We start from the raw sequence: 16,658 nt of genomic DNA on the forward strand, positions 1-16,658 counted from the left end.
ACAGACAAGTCTGGAGGTACCAAAAGCATTGATATCTGCACCAGATTGGCCGAGATTCGCTCAGATAGTTAATATCACAGAGGTGAAATCAGGATTGAATGACAAGGTTTGTTAAATTCATGCTCACTCTTCCACTTCTGAATTCCTCTTTGGCCTAATTTTTGCAGGGCGTTAGTGATGATAATACACGGTGCTGGGGAACACAGTGGCCGCTACACCGAGGTTGTCACAATGCTTCTGAGGCAATCCCTGTTTGTATTTTCACATGATCACGGTAAGTACCATCTGCCGCCTCTTAACTCTGTCGCTGCGATCTGTCAGGAATGTGCTTTGCCTCATTGTCATTTGATATCTGCTGACGGGCTGTACACACAAGACAAATACTCAAAATATCACTGTCGATTTCTCCTTTTCCCCTCAACCCAAACTTTCTGAAACTACCTGTCACGCTGGATTGCAAATGCATCCATAGATGGCTCAATGAAGATGGCCGTGATAAGACCGTAAGATATAGGAGCAGAATTAGACCACAGCTGCCAAACGTGGAGTGAAGAAAACTAGTAAGCATAAGGAGCCAGGAAGAGTGCAGAGATCTCAGGGGGTGGTGTAGAGCTGGAGGGAGAGGGGAGGCCAGGGAGGCAATCGAAAACAAGGATAGGAATTTGAGATTGAGCTTTTTCTGGGTCACGAACAGACGTAGGTCAAATAACGAGGCAGGAAGTGGCACAGTGGGTTAGCCCTGCTGCCTCACAGCGCCAGGGACCCCGGTTCAATTCCGGCCTCGGGTCACTGTCTGTGCGGTGTCTGCACATTCTCCCCGTGTCTGCGTGGGTTTCCTCCGGGTGCTCCCACAGTCCGAAGATGTGCCGGTTAGGTGGATTGGCCGTGCTAAATTGTCCCTTAGTGTCCAAAGATGTGTAGGTTGGGTGGATTAGTGGGGTAAATGTAATAAGTCTTTGGAGGCAGAGGTTCCTTCACCAAAATCGCTTTATTTACAATTCCAACAGCAGTACACAGTGCTCACAGTCAGCAGTCTACCTCCGGGAGTGCCAGAGGAACTGACACTCCAAGTTAAATACAAAGAATAGACTCCCTGATTGGCCCATCAATTGACTCCTTATTCCAAAAGGCCAACCGCAATGGCCTGAAGTCATTACAGTAAATATGTGGGGTTACGGGGATAGGGCCAAGGGAAGGGTAGAGGTGGGGTCATCTTTCAGAGAATCGGTGCAGACTTGATGGGCTGAATGCCTTCCTTCTGCAATGTTCTGTGATTCTAAGGGATTCTATGGTTCTATCTTTTCTGTTCTTCGCTCTATTCGCACAGCACAGTATCCGGGTTTAAAATGGCAGACAACAAATTAATTGCTGGTGGTGGCCAGTTCACATTCTGAGCAGACCCGCAGACACAGACAGGCCGCTCCGGGGGAACACTGAGGTCAGGGATCACAAGCCGGTGTTTGACCCAGAACCACCCCAAGGCAGATTGCCTCACGCATCAGTTTGCACACTTGTGGACCCTCCACTTGAGCATTCTTTTTAATAGGACATTACACCGTTTTCCCCTGAGCGACGTGTAATTAAATCATGAATCCAATTGTAAAGTGCACTGTTACACTCCACCCGGGCACAGAGCTGAATAACCTCCCCCACCCCTCCTCTCCCCCTGTCCACCCCCCCACCGTACAATGCTCCATAATCCAATGTTTTATGAATATCCCTCGGGATTGAGATCCGGGTGTGATACTCACTCCGTCTGAGACCGGGTTGGGGTTGAATCCAACAAGGAGGCTCAGTTCTGAGGGTGGGGGTGGGGGAAGGGGAGTGGAGAACCTGGAGATCCACACAGTCAATATGGGGTGCAAGTCCGGGAACTCCCTGCCAACCTGCACTAGGGGTGTACCAATCTCAGCTGGGCGACAGTAGATCATGAAGAGGGTTCAGCATCACCTTGTCAACTGATATTTAGGAATGAGCAACAAATGCTGTGAATTGTCCAGGGATATTTTATTGCTTTACGTGTCATGTAAATACAAGTACTCATTGATATTTTAGATTGGGTGTGTAGATAAGCAGTGGCCAAACGTTCTGGCCCTTTTTGCTGGCGGAATCTTCTGTTCCTCTGTTTTTCTGGGTCCATCTCCCACTGTACACAGATGTGCGGGTTGGGTTGATTGGCCATGCTAATATTGTCCCTTAGTGTCAGTGGGATTAGCAGCGTAAATACATGGGGTTACGGGGAGATGGGCTGGGTGGAAGTGTTGTCAATGCAGGCTCAATGGGCTGAATGGCCTCCTACTGCACTGTAGGGACTCTATGATTATACAATTCCATGAGTATAAGTTTAAGAAAAACCCACACAAAGCCCCTATCTCCTCTCTAATCATTGACTCAGTTCCCACAGCATTGTGAATTTAAAATTCTTTCCTTCATATTCAGATGCCCTCATGGTCTTGGCCCCTCCACCTCATTGTAATCTCTTTCGTCCCCATAATTCTCTAAGATCACGGGTTCCTGCAAGTCCTGATACATTCGCCCTTCAAGCGGCCTCTGCAATGACTGAATATTTTCCACTGTAACCTCTTGAACAACTCAACACCCTTCCCCAATAACCCAACACCATTCTCCAATAACCCAACACCCTTCCGCAATAACCCAACACTCTTCCCCAATAACCCAACACCCTCCCCCAGTAACACAACACCCTTCACCAATAACTCAACACCCTTCTCCAGTAACCCAATACCCTTCTCCAATAAACCAACACCCTTCTCCAATAACTCAACACCCTTCCCTAATAACTCAACACCCTCCCCCAGTAACCCAACACCCTTCCCCAATAACTCAACACCCTTCTCCAATAACCCAACACCCTCCTCCAATAAACCAACACCCTTCTCCAATAACTCATCAGCCTTCTCCAAAAGCTCAACACGCTTCTCCAATAACCCAACACCCTTCTCCAATAACTCAGCACCCTTCTCCAAAAGCTCAACACGCTTCTCCAATAACCCAACACCCTTCCCCAATAACTCAACACCCTACTCCAATAACCCAACACCCTTCTCCAATAACGCAACACTATTCTCCAATAACCCAAAACCCTCCCCCGGTAACCCAACACCCTTCTCCAATAACCCAACACCCTTCTCCAATAACCCAACACCCTTCCCCAATAACCCAGCACCCTTCTCCAATAACTCAACACCATTCTCCAATAACCCAACACTCTTCCCCAATAACCCAACACCATTCTCCAATAACCCAAAACCCTTCCCCAGTAACCCAACACCCTTCTCCAATAACCCAACACCATTCTCCAATAACCCAAAACCCTTCCCCAGTAACCCAACACCCTTCTCCAATAACCCAACACCCTTCCCCAATAACCCAACACCCTTCTCCAATAACGCAACACCATTCTCCAATAACCCAACACCCTTCTCCAATAACCCAACACCCTTCTCCAATAACTCAACACCATTCTCCAATAACCCAACACCCTTCTCCAATAACTCAACACCATTCTCCAATAACCCAAAACCCTTCCCCAATAACCTAACATCCTTCTGCAATAACCCAACACTCTTCTCCAATAACATAACACCCTTCCCGAATAACTTAACACCTTTCTCCAATAACCCAACACCCTTCCCCAATAACTTAACACCTTTCTCCAATAACCCAACACCTTTCTCCAATAACCCAACACCCTTTTCCAATAACTCAACACCTTTCTCCAATAACCCAGCTGCCTTTCCTGCACCAAATCCAATGATTAAATATGTGTCTTTATTATTGTCCTCCCGTTGAGGGAAATGCATTATGTTGTCTATTGCTACACTCTGGAATTGCCTCCCAAAATCTCCCCGATGCTTTTCCTCTCCTCCTTAAAACTCCATTTGCTTGACCAAACACTTCGTCAACTCTCTCATTTCCCACATTAAAGGTGCTATATTAATGCAGGACAATGATGGTATTGAAATGTTGGCACAGTTTAGTGTTGAGATATACGACCATATGGAGCTGTTCAAAGATAGCAGCAGTACAGTTCCAGCAGGGGTTCCAATGAGTGTCAATACAGAGCAGGAAGATCTATCGTGCTGTGGGTAGCTATCCAGCCAGCTATAATTAGCTTCAATGCTCAGAGATGGCAAATTAAACCTGGATTCTCACTGCTGACATAAGTGGGATGTGCATTTTTATAAGCTATTGGGTTACAAGATGGATTAATGTTTCCACAGAAACTTTAGAAACAAAATACTTGGACCTCTGTAAACATAGGAAAGATCTGTGATTTGTGACGTTAGCAGAGTGAAACCTCAGAACGTTTAAGGAAGGAAACCTATCAATTTTCCATATATAGTAACTACAACCGTTTATACAGTGGTCTGGCTTCCACATGACTTCAGAGCCACAGCAATGTGGTTGATTCTTAACTGTATTCTGAAATGGTCTAGTAAACCAATCACATGTACCAAACTGCCGGGAGAAGGTCTAATAAGGATAAAACCGGACCATGTCACCCAATATCAACTAAGTCACCAGAAACAAGTAAATCAAACCCCTGTCAACCTTACAAAGTCCTCCTCACTGTATTAGAATTGGGAGCGCTGTCGCCATAGGCTGGTCAAATCTGACCTAATCGTACGCACAGAATCATACCTTACAGCCAACTTTCCAAACTCCATCATCAGCATCCCAAAAGCAAATTCCAGCAGCTGCTGGGGACCTGAAATAAAAACAGGAAGTGCTGGAAAAACTCAGCAGGTCTGGCAGCAACGTGGACAACAAAGAACAAAGAAAATTACAGCACAGGAACGGACCTTTCGGCCCTCCAAGTCTGCAGCGATCATGCTGCCCGACTGAACTAAAACCCCCTACCCTTCCGGTGGAACTTGCCGCTGAGGGAGGTAGTGGAAGCAGATACGTTAATGAGTTTTAAGGGGCGTCTTGACAAATACATGAATAGGATGGGAATAGAGGGATATGGTCCCCGGAAGCGTAGGAGGTTTTAGTTCAGTCAGGCAGCATGGTCGGTGCAGGCTTGGAGGGCCGAAGGTCCTGTTCCTGTGCTGTAATTTTCTTTGTTCTTTGTTCTTTGTGTGTGGGTTAGGTGGATTGGCCATGCTAAATTGCCCCTAGTGTCAGTGGGATTAGCAAGGATAAGTGCATGGGGTTATGGGGATAGGGTCTGGGTGGAATTGTGATTGGTGCAGACGTGATGGGCCAAATGGCCTCCTTCTGCATGGTAGAACATAGAACATAGAACATTACAGCGCAGTACAGGCCCTTCGGCCCTCGATGTTGCGCCGACCTGTGAAACCAATCTAAAGCCCATCTAACCTACACTATTCCAATATCATCCATATGTTTATCCAATGACCATTTAAATGCCCTTAATGTTGGCGAGTCCATTACTGTTGCAGGCAGGGCATTCCACGCCCTTACTACTCTCTGAGTAAAGAACCTACCTCTGACATCTGTCCTATATCTATCACCCCTCAATTTAAAGCTATGTCCCCTCGTGCTAGCCATCACCATCCGAGGAAAAAGGCTCTCACTGTCCACTCTATCTAATCCTTTGATCATCTTGTATGCCTCTATTAAGTCACCTCTTAACCTTCTTCTCTCTCACGAAAACAGCCTCAAGTCCCTCAGCCTTTCCTCATAAGACCTTCCCACCATACCAGGCAACATCCTGGTAAATCTCCTCTGCACCTTTTCCAATGCTTCCACATCCTTCCTATAATGCGGCGACCAGAACTGTACGCAATACTCCAAGTGCGGCCGCACCAGAGGTTTGTACAGCTGCAACATGGCCTCATGGCTCCAAAACTCAATCCCTCTACCAATAAAAGCTAACGCACCGTACGCCTTCTTAACACCCTATCAATCTGGGTGACAACTTTCAGGGATCTATGCACATGGACAAAGAACAAAGAACAAAGAACAAAGAACAATACAGCACAGGAACAGGCCCTTCGGCCCTCCAAGCCCGCGCCGCTCCCCGGTCCAGGATTGAATCCTGAATCCAGGATCCCCGCCCAATTTTCCAGCCTATCTACATACTAATATCCTATCCACCGAGCTGTCCCTCACAGCTACGATGCTTTGTTCATCACAACCTATTAACTCACCCCCACCCCCCCATTCCAGACCATGTGATCTCCAGGGAGAGGCGAAAACCCAGAGTGAAAACCCCAGGGCCAATATGGGGAAAAAAAATCTGGGAAATTCCTCTCCGACCCCCTGAGGCGATCGAAACGAGTCCAGGAGATCACACTGGCCCTGATCGGAAAATGCTTCCCAACCCTATTCATTTCCACTTCCACGAACACCATATGAATTCCCTGCCCCCGAGACAGGTTCCCAACTATCCGCAGTCTCGCTCTGTACTGGCACCAGCAAGATGATCATAGAATGAAGCCTTGAAACGAGAAACAAAGAACAATTAGCCCGCGCCGCTCCCTGGTCCAAACTAGACCACTCTTTTGTATCCCTCCATTCCCACTCCGTTCATATAGCTGTCTAGATAAGTCTTAAACGTTCCCAGTGTGTCCGCCTCCACCACCTTGCCCGGCAACACATTCCAGGCCCCCACGACCCTCTGTGTAAAATATGTCCTTCTGATATCTGTGTTAAACCTCCCCCCCTTCACCTTGAACCTATGACCCCTCGTGAACGTCACCACCGACCCGGGGAAAAGCTTCCCACCGTTCACCCTATCTATGCCTTTCATAATTTTATACACCTCTATTAAGTCTCCCCTCATCCTCCGTCTTTCCAGTGAGAACAACCCCAGTTTCCCCAATTTCTCCTCATAACCAAGCCCCTCCATACCAGGCAACATCCTGGTAAACCTCCTCTGTACTCTCTCCAAAGCCTCCACGTCCTTCTGGTAGTGTGGCGACCAGAACTGGACGCAGTATTCCAAATGCGGCCGAACCAACGTTCTATACATCTGCAACATCAGACCCCAACTTTTATACTCTATGCCCCGTCCTATAAAGGCAAGCATGCCATATGCCTTCTTCACCACCTTCTCCACCTGTGACGTCACCTTCAAAGATCTGTGGACTTGCACACCCAGGTCCCTCTGCGTCTCTACACCCTTTATGGTTCTTCCATTTATCGTGTAGCTCCTCCCTACATTATTCCCACCAAAATGCATCACTTCGCATTTATCAGGATTGAACTCCATCTGCCATTTTTTTGCCCAAATTTCCAACCTATCTATATCCTTCTGTAGCCTCTGACAATGTTCCTCACTATCTGCAAGTCCTGCCAGTTTTGTGTCGTCCGCAAACTTACTGATCACCCCAGTTACTCCTTCTTCCAGATCATTTATATAAATCACAAACAGCAGAGGTCCCAATACAGAGCCCTGCGGTACCACTAGTCACAGGCCTCCAGCCGGAAAAAGACCCTTCCACTACCACCCTCTGTCTTCTATGACCAAGCCAGTTCTCCACCCATCTAGCCACCTCCCCCTTTATCCCATGAGATCCAACCTTTTTCACTAGCCTACCATGAGGGACTTTGTCAAACGCTTTACTAAAGTCCATATAGACAACATCCACGGCCCTTCCTTCGTCAACCATTTTGGTCACTTCTTCAAAAAACACCACCAGGTTAGTGAGGCATGACCTCCCTAACCAAGATCTCTCTGCTCATCCACACTACCAAGTATCTTACCATTAGCCCAATACTCTGTATTCCTGTTACTCCTTCCGAAGTGAATCACCTCACACTTTTCCGCATTAAACGCCATTTGCCACTTCTCAGCCCAGCTCTGCAGCTTATCTATGTCCCTCTGTAACCTGCAACATCCTTCCGCACTGTCCACAACTCCACCGACTTTAGTGTCATCCGCAAATTTACTAACCCATCCTTCTACGCCCTCATCCAAGTCATTTATAAAAATGACAAACAGCAGTGGCCCCAAAACAGATCCTTGCGGTACACCACTAGTAACTGAACTCCAGGATGAACATTTCCCATCAACCACCACCCTCTGTCTTCTTACAGCTAGCCAATTCCTGATCCAAACCGCTAAATCACCCTCAATCCCATGCGTCCATATTTTCTGCAACAGCTTACCGTGGGGAACCTTATCAAACGCTTTACTGGTAGGATTCTCTGAGGATCTATAAGGATGATCCACCTTTCCCCCCCCCCCGCCGCCCCCCCCATCCCCCCATCCCCCCAACTCTCCAACTCCTGTGACTCCAACCCTGTGATCGCCACTTTCACTCACTGCTGGTCTGGGGGTCCGACGACATTTCCTGGGCATAATGCCACCAGTGGCCATCAAGCTCACTGGCATTCCACTGGCAAGTAGCTACCATGATGTGGCAATGGTCTCCAAAAGCTTGTGTGGCTTTTGCTACCAAATAAACCTGTTGGACTTTAACCTGGTGTTGTTAAACTTCTTACTAAGTAGCTACCAGCCTAAGATTGGTGAAAGCTCTCAGAGAATGGAGAGTTCACCACTGGGGACAGAGAGTCATTAAATAAATGAGTCATTTTTAAGCTGGCAAACTGTAACTAGTGGAGCGCCACAGGGACCAGCAATGGGGCTTCATCCATTTCCAATCTTTAGTTATAACTTGGATGAAGGAACAGACTATATTATTGCCAGATTTGCTGATGATAGAGAGATAGGTAGGACAGCAAATTGTGAGGAGGCTTGCAAAGGGATATAAATAGGTTGTGAGTGACGACAAACATTGGCAGATGGTGTATAACATGGGAAAATATGAGGTTGGCCATTTTAGCAGGAAGAAAAGAAAAACAGAATATTATTTAAATGGAAAAAAATGGCAGAATGTTCCAGTGCAGAGGGATCTGGTTGTCCTTGTACATGAATCACAAAGTTAGCACGCAGGTACAGCAAGTAATTAGGAAGACAAAGGGAATGTTGGTCTTTATTGCAAGGGGAGTGGGATATAAAAATAGGTGAAGTCTTGCTGCAACTGTACAGGGCATTTGTGAGACTGCACCTAGAGACTGTCTGAAGTTTTGGTCACCTTACTTAAGGAGGGACAGAATTGCGTTGGAGGGTGTTCAGAGAAGGGTCATGAAGCTGATTCCTGGGATGAGGTGTTTATCTTATGTGGAAAGGTTGAGCAGGTTGGGGCTATACCCATTGGAGTTTGATCTTGATGGGTGGCACGGTGGCACAGTGGTTAGCACTGCTGCCTCACAGCGCCAGGGACCCAAGTTCGATTCTCGGCTTGGGTCACTGTCTGTGTGGAGTCTACACGTTTTCTCCGTGTCTGCGTGGGTTTCCTCCCACAGTCCGAAAGACATGCTGGTTAGGTGCATTGGCCATGCTAAATTCTCCCTCAGTGTACCTGAACAGGCACCGGAATGTGGTGACTAGGGGATTTTCACAATAACTTCATTGCAGTGTTAATGTAAGCCAACTTGTGACATTGATAAATAAACTTTAAAATAAATTTATTGAGATATGTAAGATTCTGAGGGGGCTTGACAGAGTGGCTGCTGAGGGGATGTTTGCCCTTGTTGATTGAGGCGTCGCTGGCTGGACCCAGCTTTTATTGTCCATCCCTAACTGCCCTCCATTTCAGAGGGCATTTTGAGAGTCAGCCACATTGCTGTGGTTCTGGAGTCACATGTAAGCCAGACTGGGTAAGGACGGCAGATTTCCTTCCCTAAAGAACATGAGTGAACCAGATGGGTTTTTCTGACAACCGGCAATGGTCTCATGGTCATCAGCAGATTCTTAATTCCAGATTTTCATTCAATTCAAATTTCACCATCTGCCGTGGTGGGATTCGAACCCGGGTCCCCAAAGCATAAGACCATAAGATAGAGGAGCAGAATTAGGCCATTCAGTCCATCAAGTCTGCTCCACCATTCAATCATGCCTGCTAAGTTTCCCAAATCCATTCTCTCGCCTTTTCCCCGTAACCTTTGATCCCCTTACCAATCCATCTCTGTCTTAAATACACTCAATGATCTGGCCCCCACAGCCTTTTGTGGCAATTAATTCCACAGATTCACCACCCTCTGGCTGTGCCCTTGAATCCTAGTCTCTCCTAATAATGGAAACATCTTCCCCACGTCCACTCTATCCAGGCCTTTCATTATTCTGTAAGTTTCAGTGAGATCCCCCCCTCATCCTTCTGAGCTCCATCGAGTACAGATCCAGAGTCCTCAACCGTTCCTCATATGTCAAGCCTTTCATTCCCGGGATCATTCTCCTGAACCACCTCTGGACCCTCTCCAGGACCATCACATCCTTCCTTAGATGCAGTGCCCAAAATTGCTCACAATACTCCAAATGGGGCCTGACCAGAGCCTTATACAGCCTCAGAAGTACATCCCTGCTTTTGTATTCTCGCCCTCTCGACATGAATGCTAACATTGCATTTGCCTTCCTAACTGCCGACTGAACCTGCACGTTAGCCTGAAGAGAATCCTGAACTGGGACTCTCAAGTTCCTTTGCGTTTCTGATTTCTGAGTTCTTTTCCCATTGAGAAAATAGTCTGTGCCTCTAATCTTCCTATCAAAATACATTACTCAGGGTCTCTGGATTACAAATCCAGTGCCACTGCCTCTCTCTATGGAACAGTTCCTCCCTACTGACTCAACCAAAGCTCTTTGTAACGTTTTCCACCCCATTGAATCTCCTCCCAACATTTTCACTTCAAGGAGAAAAATTTCCTCTCTGCTTCTGGTTTGGTGCGTTGGCATCACAAACTAATATCCACATTCTTATACGGGAAGTACCAGCTCGGTCTCTCAACGTAACGGAAGTCCCTTGGCCCTTGTTATCATTCTGGAAAGTCTCTCCCGCACCCTCTCCATGTTTCACAGCAGCACTTTAATAACTCACTACAGCCGGAACTGTACTGGGGTGGAGGAGTGCGGCGAGGGAGGAGGAGTGCATGCAGTTTAATTAGAATGGAATGATTTGTACATCATTTGGGAAGTAAATAGAGGCTATGTAAATACAGGGGCTGTTTATTTCCACTTTCAAAATACTGCGAGCAGGAGTGAGATGAGTATCTTCTTAATCATTCTTTTTAGCACCTTGGTTGGTAAACATAGAATCTCCACAGTGCAGAAGGAGGCCATTTGGCCCATCAAATCTGCACTGACCACAATCCCACCCAGGCCTTACCCCCATAACTCCATGCATTTACCCTAGCTAGTCCCCCGGACACCAAGGGGCAATTTAGCACGGCCAATCCACCTAACCCGCACATCTTTGGACTGTGGGAGGGAACCGGAGCACCCGGAGGAAACCTACGCAGACACGGGGAGAACGTGCAGACTCCACACAGACAGTGACCCAAGCCGGGAATTGAACCTGGGTCCCTGGCGCTGTGAGGCAGCAGTGCTAACCACCGTGCTGCCGTGCTGTGGTTAAGGGAGGAATGTTGACCAGATCACCAAGAGAAAGTAAAGTTTATTCATTAATCACAAGTAAGGCTTACATTAACACTGCAATGAAGTTACTGTGAAATTCCCCTAGTCGCCACATTCCGGCGCCTGTTCGGGCCAATGCACCCTAACCAACTCGTCTTTCAGACTGTGGGAGGAAACTGGAGCACCCGCAGGAAACCCACACAGACACTGGGAGAATGTGCAAACTCCACGCAGACAGTGACCCAAGCCAGGAATTGAACGCGGGCCCCTGGCACTGTGAGGTAGCAGTGCCAACCACTGTGCCATCATGCTGTGGTTAAGGGAGCAATGTTGATCAGGACACCAAGAGAACTCACTACTCAGATAGCACATGGAGCCTTTAAGAAACACACAGAAAGAAAAGAAAGACTTGGGTTTTTAGCACATTTTCCACACCAGATGTCTTCAAAAGCTTTACAGCCAAATTAGTACTTTTTTTTTGGAAGTGTCGTCACTGTTGTAATATAGGAAATGCAGCTGCCAGTTTGAGTTTGCCAATCTCTCACAAAATGCATGTGATAATATGTCTTTTTTTTGTGATGTTGATGTTGAGGGATAAATATTGGCCAGGCCACCAGTGTTATGGACAGGAGGGGTTTAGATTAAACAGCCCTGGTTCCTCCTCCTGTAAATAGAAAGATGCTTTTGATTTCCCTCCCCTTTGCAAGTGGTGGCATCTTTTCCGAACCCCTTAGTTTTGGTGCGATCCAATTTCTATTAACAACTCCACAGCAAACTCAAAATAGGGGCTGGAGTTCTCCGATCTCACCAGCGCCTAGGATTCTCCAGTCCTGCTGCAGTGAATGAAGTTTCGGCTGAGTGCCAAATTCTCCGTTCTTGCTGGCAGCGGTGGCAGGATGAATGAGATCAGAGAATCATGGCCAGGGTAAACTCAGGAGGATAATATATTTGCACACATCCAATCACGAGAGCAGGATAGTAATGTGTCCTCCTTTCAGTCATACGATGGAGGTAAGACAGAGAAAAGAAAGAGGTACAGGGAAAAGACTGCGGTCAAAGTAAGAGTTATTGTTTTATGTGAGTCCAGTGTCCAGAATCAAAGTCCAATGGTGTATTATTTCCCAGAGTTGGCAGGTTGAAGACTGATGTTGGATAATTCACTTTTTCAGTCGGGATGTTGTCCACGATGGGACGGGCATGCAAAGATGAATTCGTCTTGGAGATGTGGGTGCAGATGTTCCGAAGTTCCAGTAGGAACAGTGTAGGTGCAGAGCTAGGAATTGAAACCTGGATGGAGCCATTTTCCTGTTGCTACCTGCTAGATGGAAAATGGCAATCTGAACTTGGCAACCCCATTGCGCAATATTACCGAATCCAGCAGTTTGTGGGATGATGAGGATTGTCAGGTGACTCCCACATCTCCACGTTGGCTTGGATGAATGGTGTACATTCCTTAGTCTGGATTCTTGAGATTGATGATAATCCAACCATCAAAGATTTGGAAAGGTTTCAGGTTGATTTATCCTCACAGACCAGGCGCCTCTGTTGGCCAAAACTGGCCCTAGAAATGTAAATGGCCTTTGTACAATTCCCTTGGGATTTGGTCTCTGCAGTGAATTGGGTTGTGAGCGAATCTTCAGCGATTCTGAATATCCAAAAATTTCCTTTTGCTTACGGCTTCAGTAATTCTAAAGCCTTTGTCCAGTTCTGAAAAGATATTATAAATTGGCAATAGTAAAAATATACAGTGATCTTAGCTCCCTGATACCAGAGAGATCTCATCTGCTCTTCTCCGAAACAGTGCGGCTGGTTTTTACATTGACCCAAGCAGGAAGCTGGGGCCTTGGCTTCAAACTCAGTTTCTAAAAAGCAGCACCTATGACAGTACAGCACTCCCTCAGGACTGCAATGGAATGTCAGCCTCAATTTCAGGCCTCGGTTTAACATCTCAAACAAGGGATATCACAGCAGTCCTGAACTGCCCTGCAAAATTAAACCACGTTATTTGCACAGGTCTCGAGGTCCATTTGATCCAACCAACTTCTGACCTTGAGGAGCGGCAGCGACCGAGTGAGTCAGGTTGGCAGTGATCAGAGTTTGACGTGTGGAGTAGGGAGATGAAGTAAAGGTGGAGTAGTACAGGAAGCCACCTTACTCGTTCTGTCCGTGCCTGCTTTCTGAAAGAGTTGTCCAAAGAGCCCCGATTCCCCAAGCTCGCTCCCCAGAGCCTTGCAAATGTTCCATTGAACCAGAAAATCGCTACAGTTTAGATGGAGGCCATCCGGCCCATCGAGTCTGCACCCACCCTCTGAAAGAACATCCCTCCCCCCCGCCCTATCCCCATAGTCTCATGCATTTACATTGGCTAATCCATCTAACCTGGATATCTTTGAACACGAGAGGCAATTTAGCGTGGCCAATCCACCTAACCTGCACATCTGTGGACACTAAGAGGCAATTTAGCATGGCAAATCCACCTAACCTGCACATCTTTGGACACTAAGGGGCAATTTAGCATGGCCAGTCCACCTAACCTACACATCTTTGGACACTAAGGGGCAATTTAACATGGCAAATCCACCTAACCTTCACAGCTTTGGACACTAAGGGGCAATTTAGTATGGCCAATCCATCTAACCTGCACATCTTTGGACACTAGGGGCCAGATTTTACCATTTTCATTCTAAGTGCTGAATCTGGGCGCAATTCAGATCTGACTTGGAAACCTGTTCTCAGGCGCCCCCATACGCACTCAGCCTGAAAAAAAAATCGCGGGTCTGAATCGCGCTGTGGGCGGGGCTTAGCGCGCCCGAAACGATTGGAGCTCTGAACTGCGCATGCGCAATTAGAAAAAAATTTGAAAAAGCACGCCCGTTTCAGATCACCCCCGGGCCACAGAAAGCGGAGAAAGCGGCCTGGGAGCGAAAGGCGGGAGCGATGGCCCCCATAGACATCACTGTCCCCTTTATCCACCCACCCCCCCCCCCCGCTACCCAGACTGATCGCGACCCCCTGCCCCCTTCCCCCCAACAATCGCCCGCAGAGTGGCAGCGGACCCCCGTTCCCCCCCACCAAAGATCCATCTGCCCCCCCCTGCCCCCCCATCAGTGAGCGATCGGCCCTCCCCCCCACCCCAAGAAAATGATCTGGCCTCACTCTCCCCCCAGAGGAACATCTGACCCGCCTCCTCCTCCCTCCCCACCCCCTCACCGGAGAATGATCTGGCCCCTCTCCCTCCCCCTCCCCAACCAGACAACGATCGGCCCTCCCTCGCCCTCCACCACCAGACAACGATCTGGCCTCACTCCCCCCTCCCCCAGAGAATGATCTGGCCTCACTCCCCCCTCCCCCAGAGAATGATCTGGCCTCACTCCCCTCCCCCACCCCCGCCACCGATCTGAGTCAGGGAGCTGTTGGAAGCGTTGAACTCGCCTCTTCAGCAGCTGGAGCGCCTGATTCAGACTTTTATTCAGTATGTCCATTTCGGTGCGATTCCGGATTGGCGAACACGATGGTAAAGGGGGAAATGCCGGTACAGTTGGGCGGGCAGTTCATTAATTCAATTGAAATACATGCAAATACATTTAAATCGCCGTTGCGCCCGTTTCGAGCGCGAATCGGATCGCAGCCATTCCCGGTCTCAGTAAAGTGGCCATCTGCGCGGATGCGGGCACGGATCGCGTTAATGGCCTCATGCCCGACTTTACCACGTTTTCCGAAAACGGGCACGATGCAATGGTAAAATAGGGCCCTAGAGGTAATTTAGCACAGCCAATCCGCCTAACCTGCACAGCTTTGGACACTAAGGGGCAATCTAGCATGGCAAATCCACCGAACCCGCACATATTTGGAGTGTGGCAGGAAACGGGAGCACCCGGAGGAAACCCACGCAGACACGGGGAGAACGTGCAAACTCCGCACAGACAGTGACCCAAGGCCGGAATCGAACCCGGGTCCCTGTCGCTGTGAGGCAGCGGTGCTAATCACTGTGCCTAATTCGCCGTTGAACTATTTGTCCAATTCATGTTTTGAAAGTTACTGTTGAATCTGCTTTCGTTGCCCTTTTCATTACAGAGTTAAAAAAAACACTAAACCTCTTCACCTCCCCTCCTTGTCCTTTCGCAGTTTTTTAAAAATTAGGTTGCAAATACCTCTTTTTATTTGGAATGAATGGAAACTGCTCAAGGGGAAGTGTGTTTGGTTTTATAAATCTGTACTGCTTGTTACATTTCTGTCAGCCTCGGATTTTGCACAGAATAAAAAAAGATTTAGAGTTTGATCTTTTCCTGGGCCCCACTCACTTCAGGTTAAACAAAAGGCTTTTAAAAAAAAATCCGACTTTGTTTCTAATTTGGCCGTTGTATCCTATTTCTGCCTCAGTAACATTCTGCCTGCCAACTCGTACATAACTCTCTCAGACTCACGGTTCCAGGTTAATGATGTTTCCCAGCACAGGCTCCAAGCTAATTAATCCATTTCAGAAAACGGTCGCTAAAAGGGAATCCGATATTCAATTTGTTTTATCCCCCCCCCCGTCCCCCCCCCCCCGCCCCACTGCCCCACTCATACAGCACAGCAGGAGGCCATTCAGCCCATCGTAACTATTCCAGCTCTTTGAAAGATCTATCCAATTAGTTCCACTGCCCTGCTCTTTCGCCGGGCGTGTGGGAACACCAGCACTTCCAAATTCCCATCCAAGCCACACACACTCGCAACTTGGAAATAAGTTGGTTGTTCTTTCAGTGCTGCTGGGTTAAAACCCCAGAACACAACAACAGCAGCTTATTTTTCAAACAGTCATTCGGTGGCGCAAAACGTAAATTTTGCTTTTTAAAAAGGCACAGACTGTTGAAGCTTTTCATCTTGCACTCATCAGGACAATTGGCAAGAGTGTCAAATTGAAAGGGAGCAACAATTTTCACTTCATGAGAAGAGCGCCGATTGGTCAGCAAGTGGACTCATATTTCCTCCTGAACAGCACTATAGGAGCACTGACGCCACTTGGACTGCAGCGATTCAGGAAGGTGCCTCACCACCACCTTCTCAAGGGCAATTAGGGATGGGTAATAAATGCTGGCCTTGTCAATGACACACAAATCTCAGAAGAGCAGCATGGTGGCACAGTGGTTAGCACTGCTGTCTCATAGCGCCTTGGGACCTGGGTTCGATTCCCAACTTGGGTCACTGTCTGTGTGGAATCTGCACATTCTCCCCGTGTCTGAGTGGGTTTCCTCCGGGTGCTCCGGTTTCCTCC

General features: G+C 47.9%; 1 protein-coding gene across 4 annotated transcripts in view; it reads left to right on the forward strand.

Moving 5' to 3' along the window:
* Nucleotides 1-16,658, forward strand: part of LOC144491740 (monoglyceride lipase-like) — an 80,640-nt gene that overhangs the window by 22,660 nt on the left and 41,322 nt on the right. For all 4 annotated transcript variants that reach the window (XR_013497494.1, XM_078209983.1, XM_078209984.1 and 1 more), the window contains one exon: nucleotides 168-274. Coding sequence is in view for 3 of the 4 variants with exons in the window: in XM_078209983.1 (XP_078066109.1) it covers nucleotides 168-274 (107 nt within the window). In the remaining variant the exon portion in view is untranslated. The remainder of the gene's footprint in view (nucleotides 1-167; nucleotides 275-16,658) is intronic.

The sequence above is a fragment of the Mustelus asterias genome, chromosome 3, assembly GCF_964213995.1.
Source record: "Mustelus asterias chromosome 3, sMusAst1.hap1.1, whole genome shotgun sequence".
In the NCBI taxonomy this organism is placed as follows: domain Eukaryota; kingdom Metazoa; phylum Chordata; class Chondrichthyes; order Carcharhiniformes; family Triakidae; genus Mustelus; species Mustelus asterias.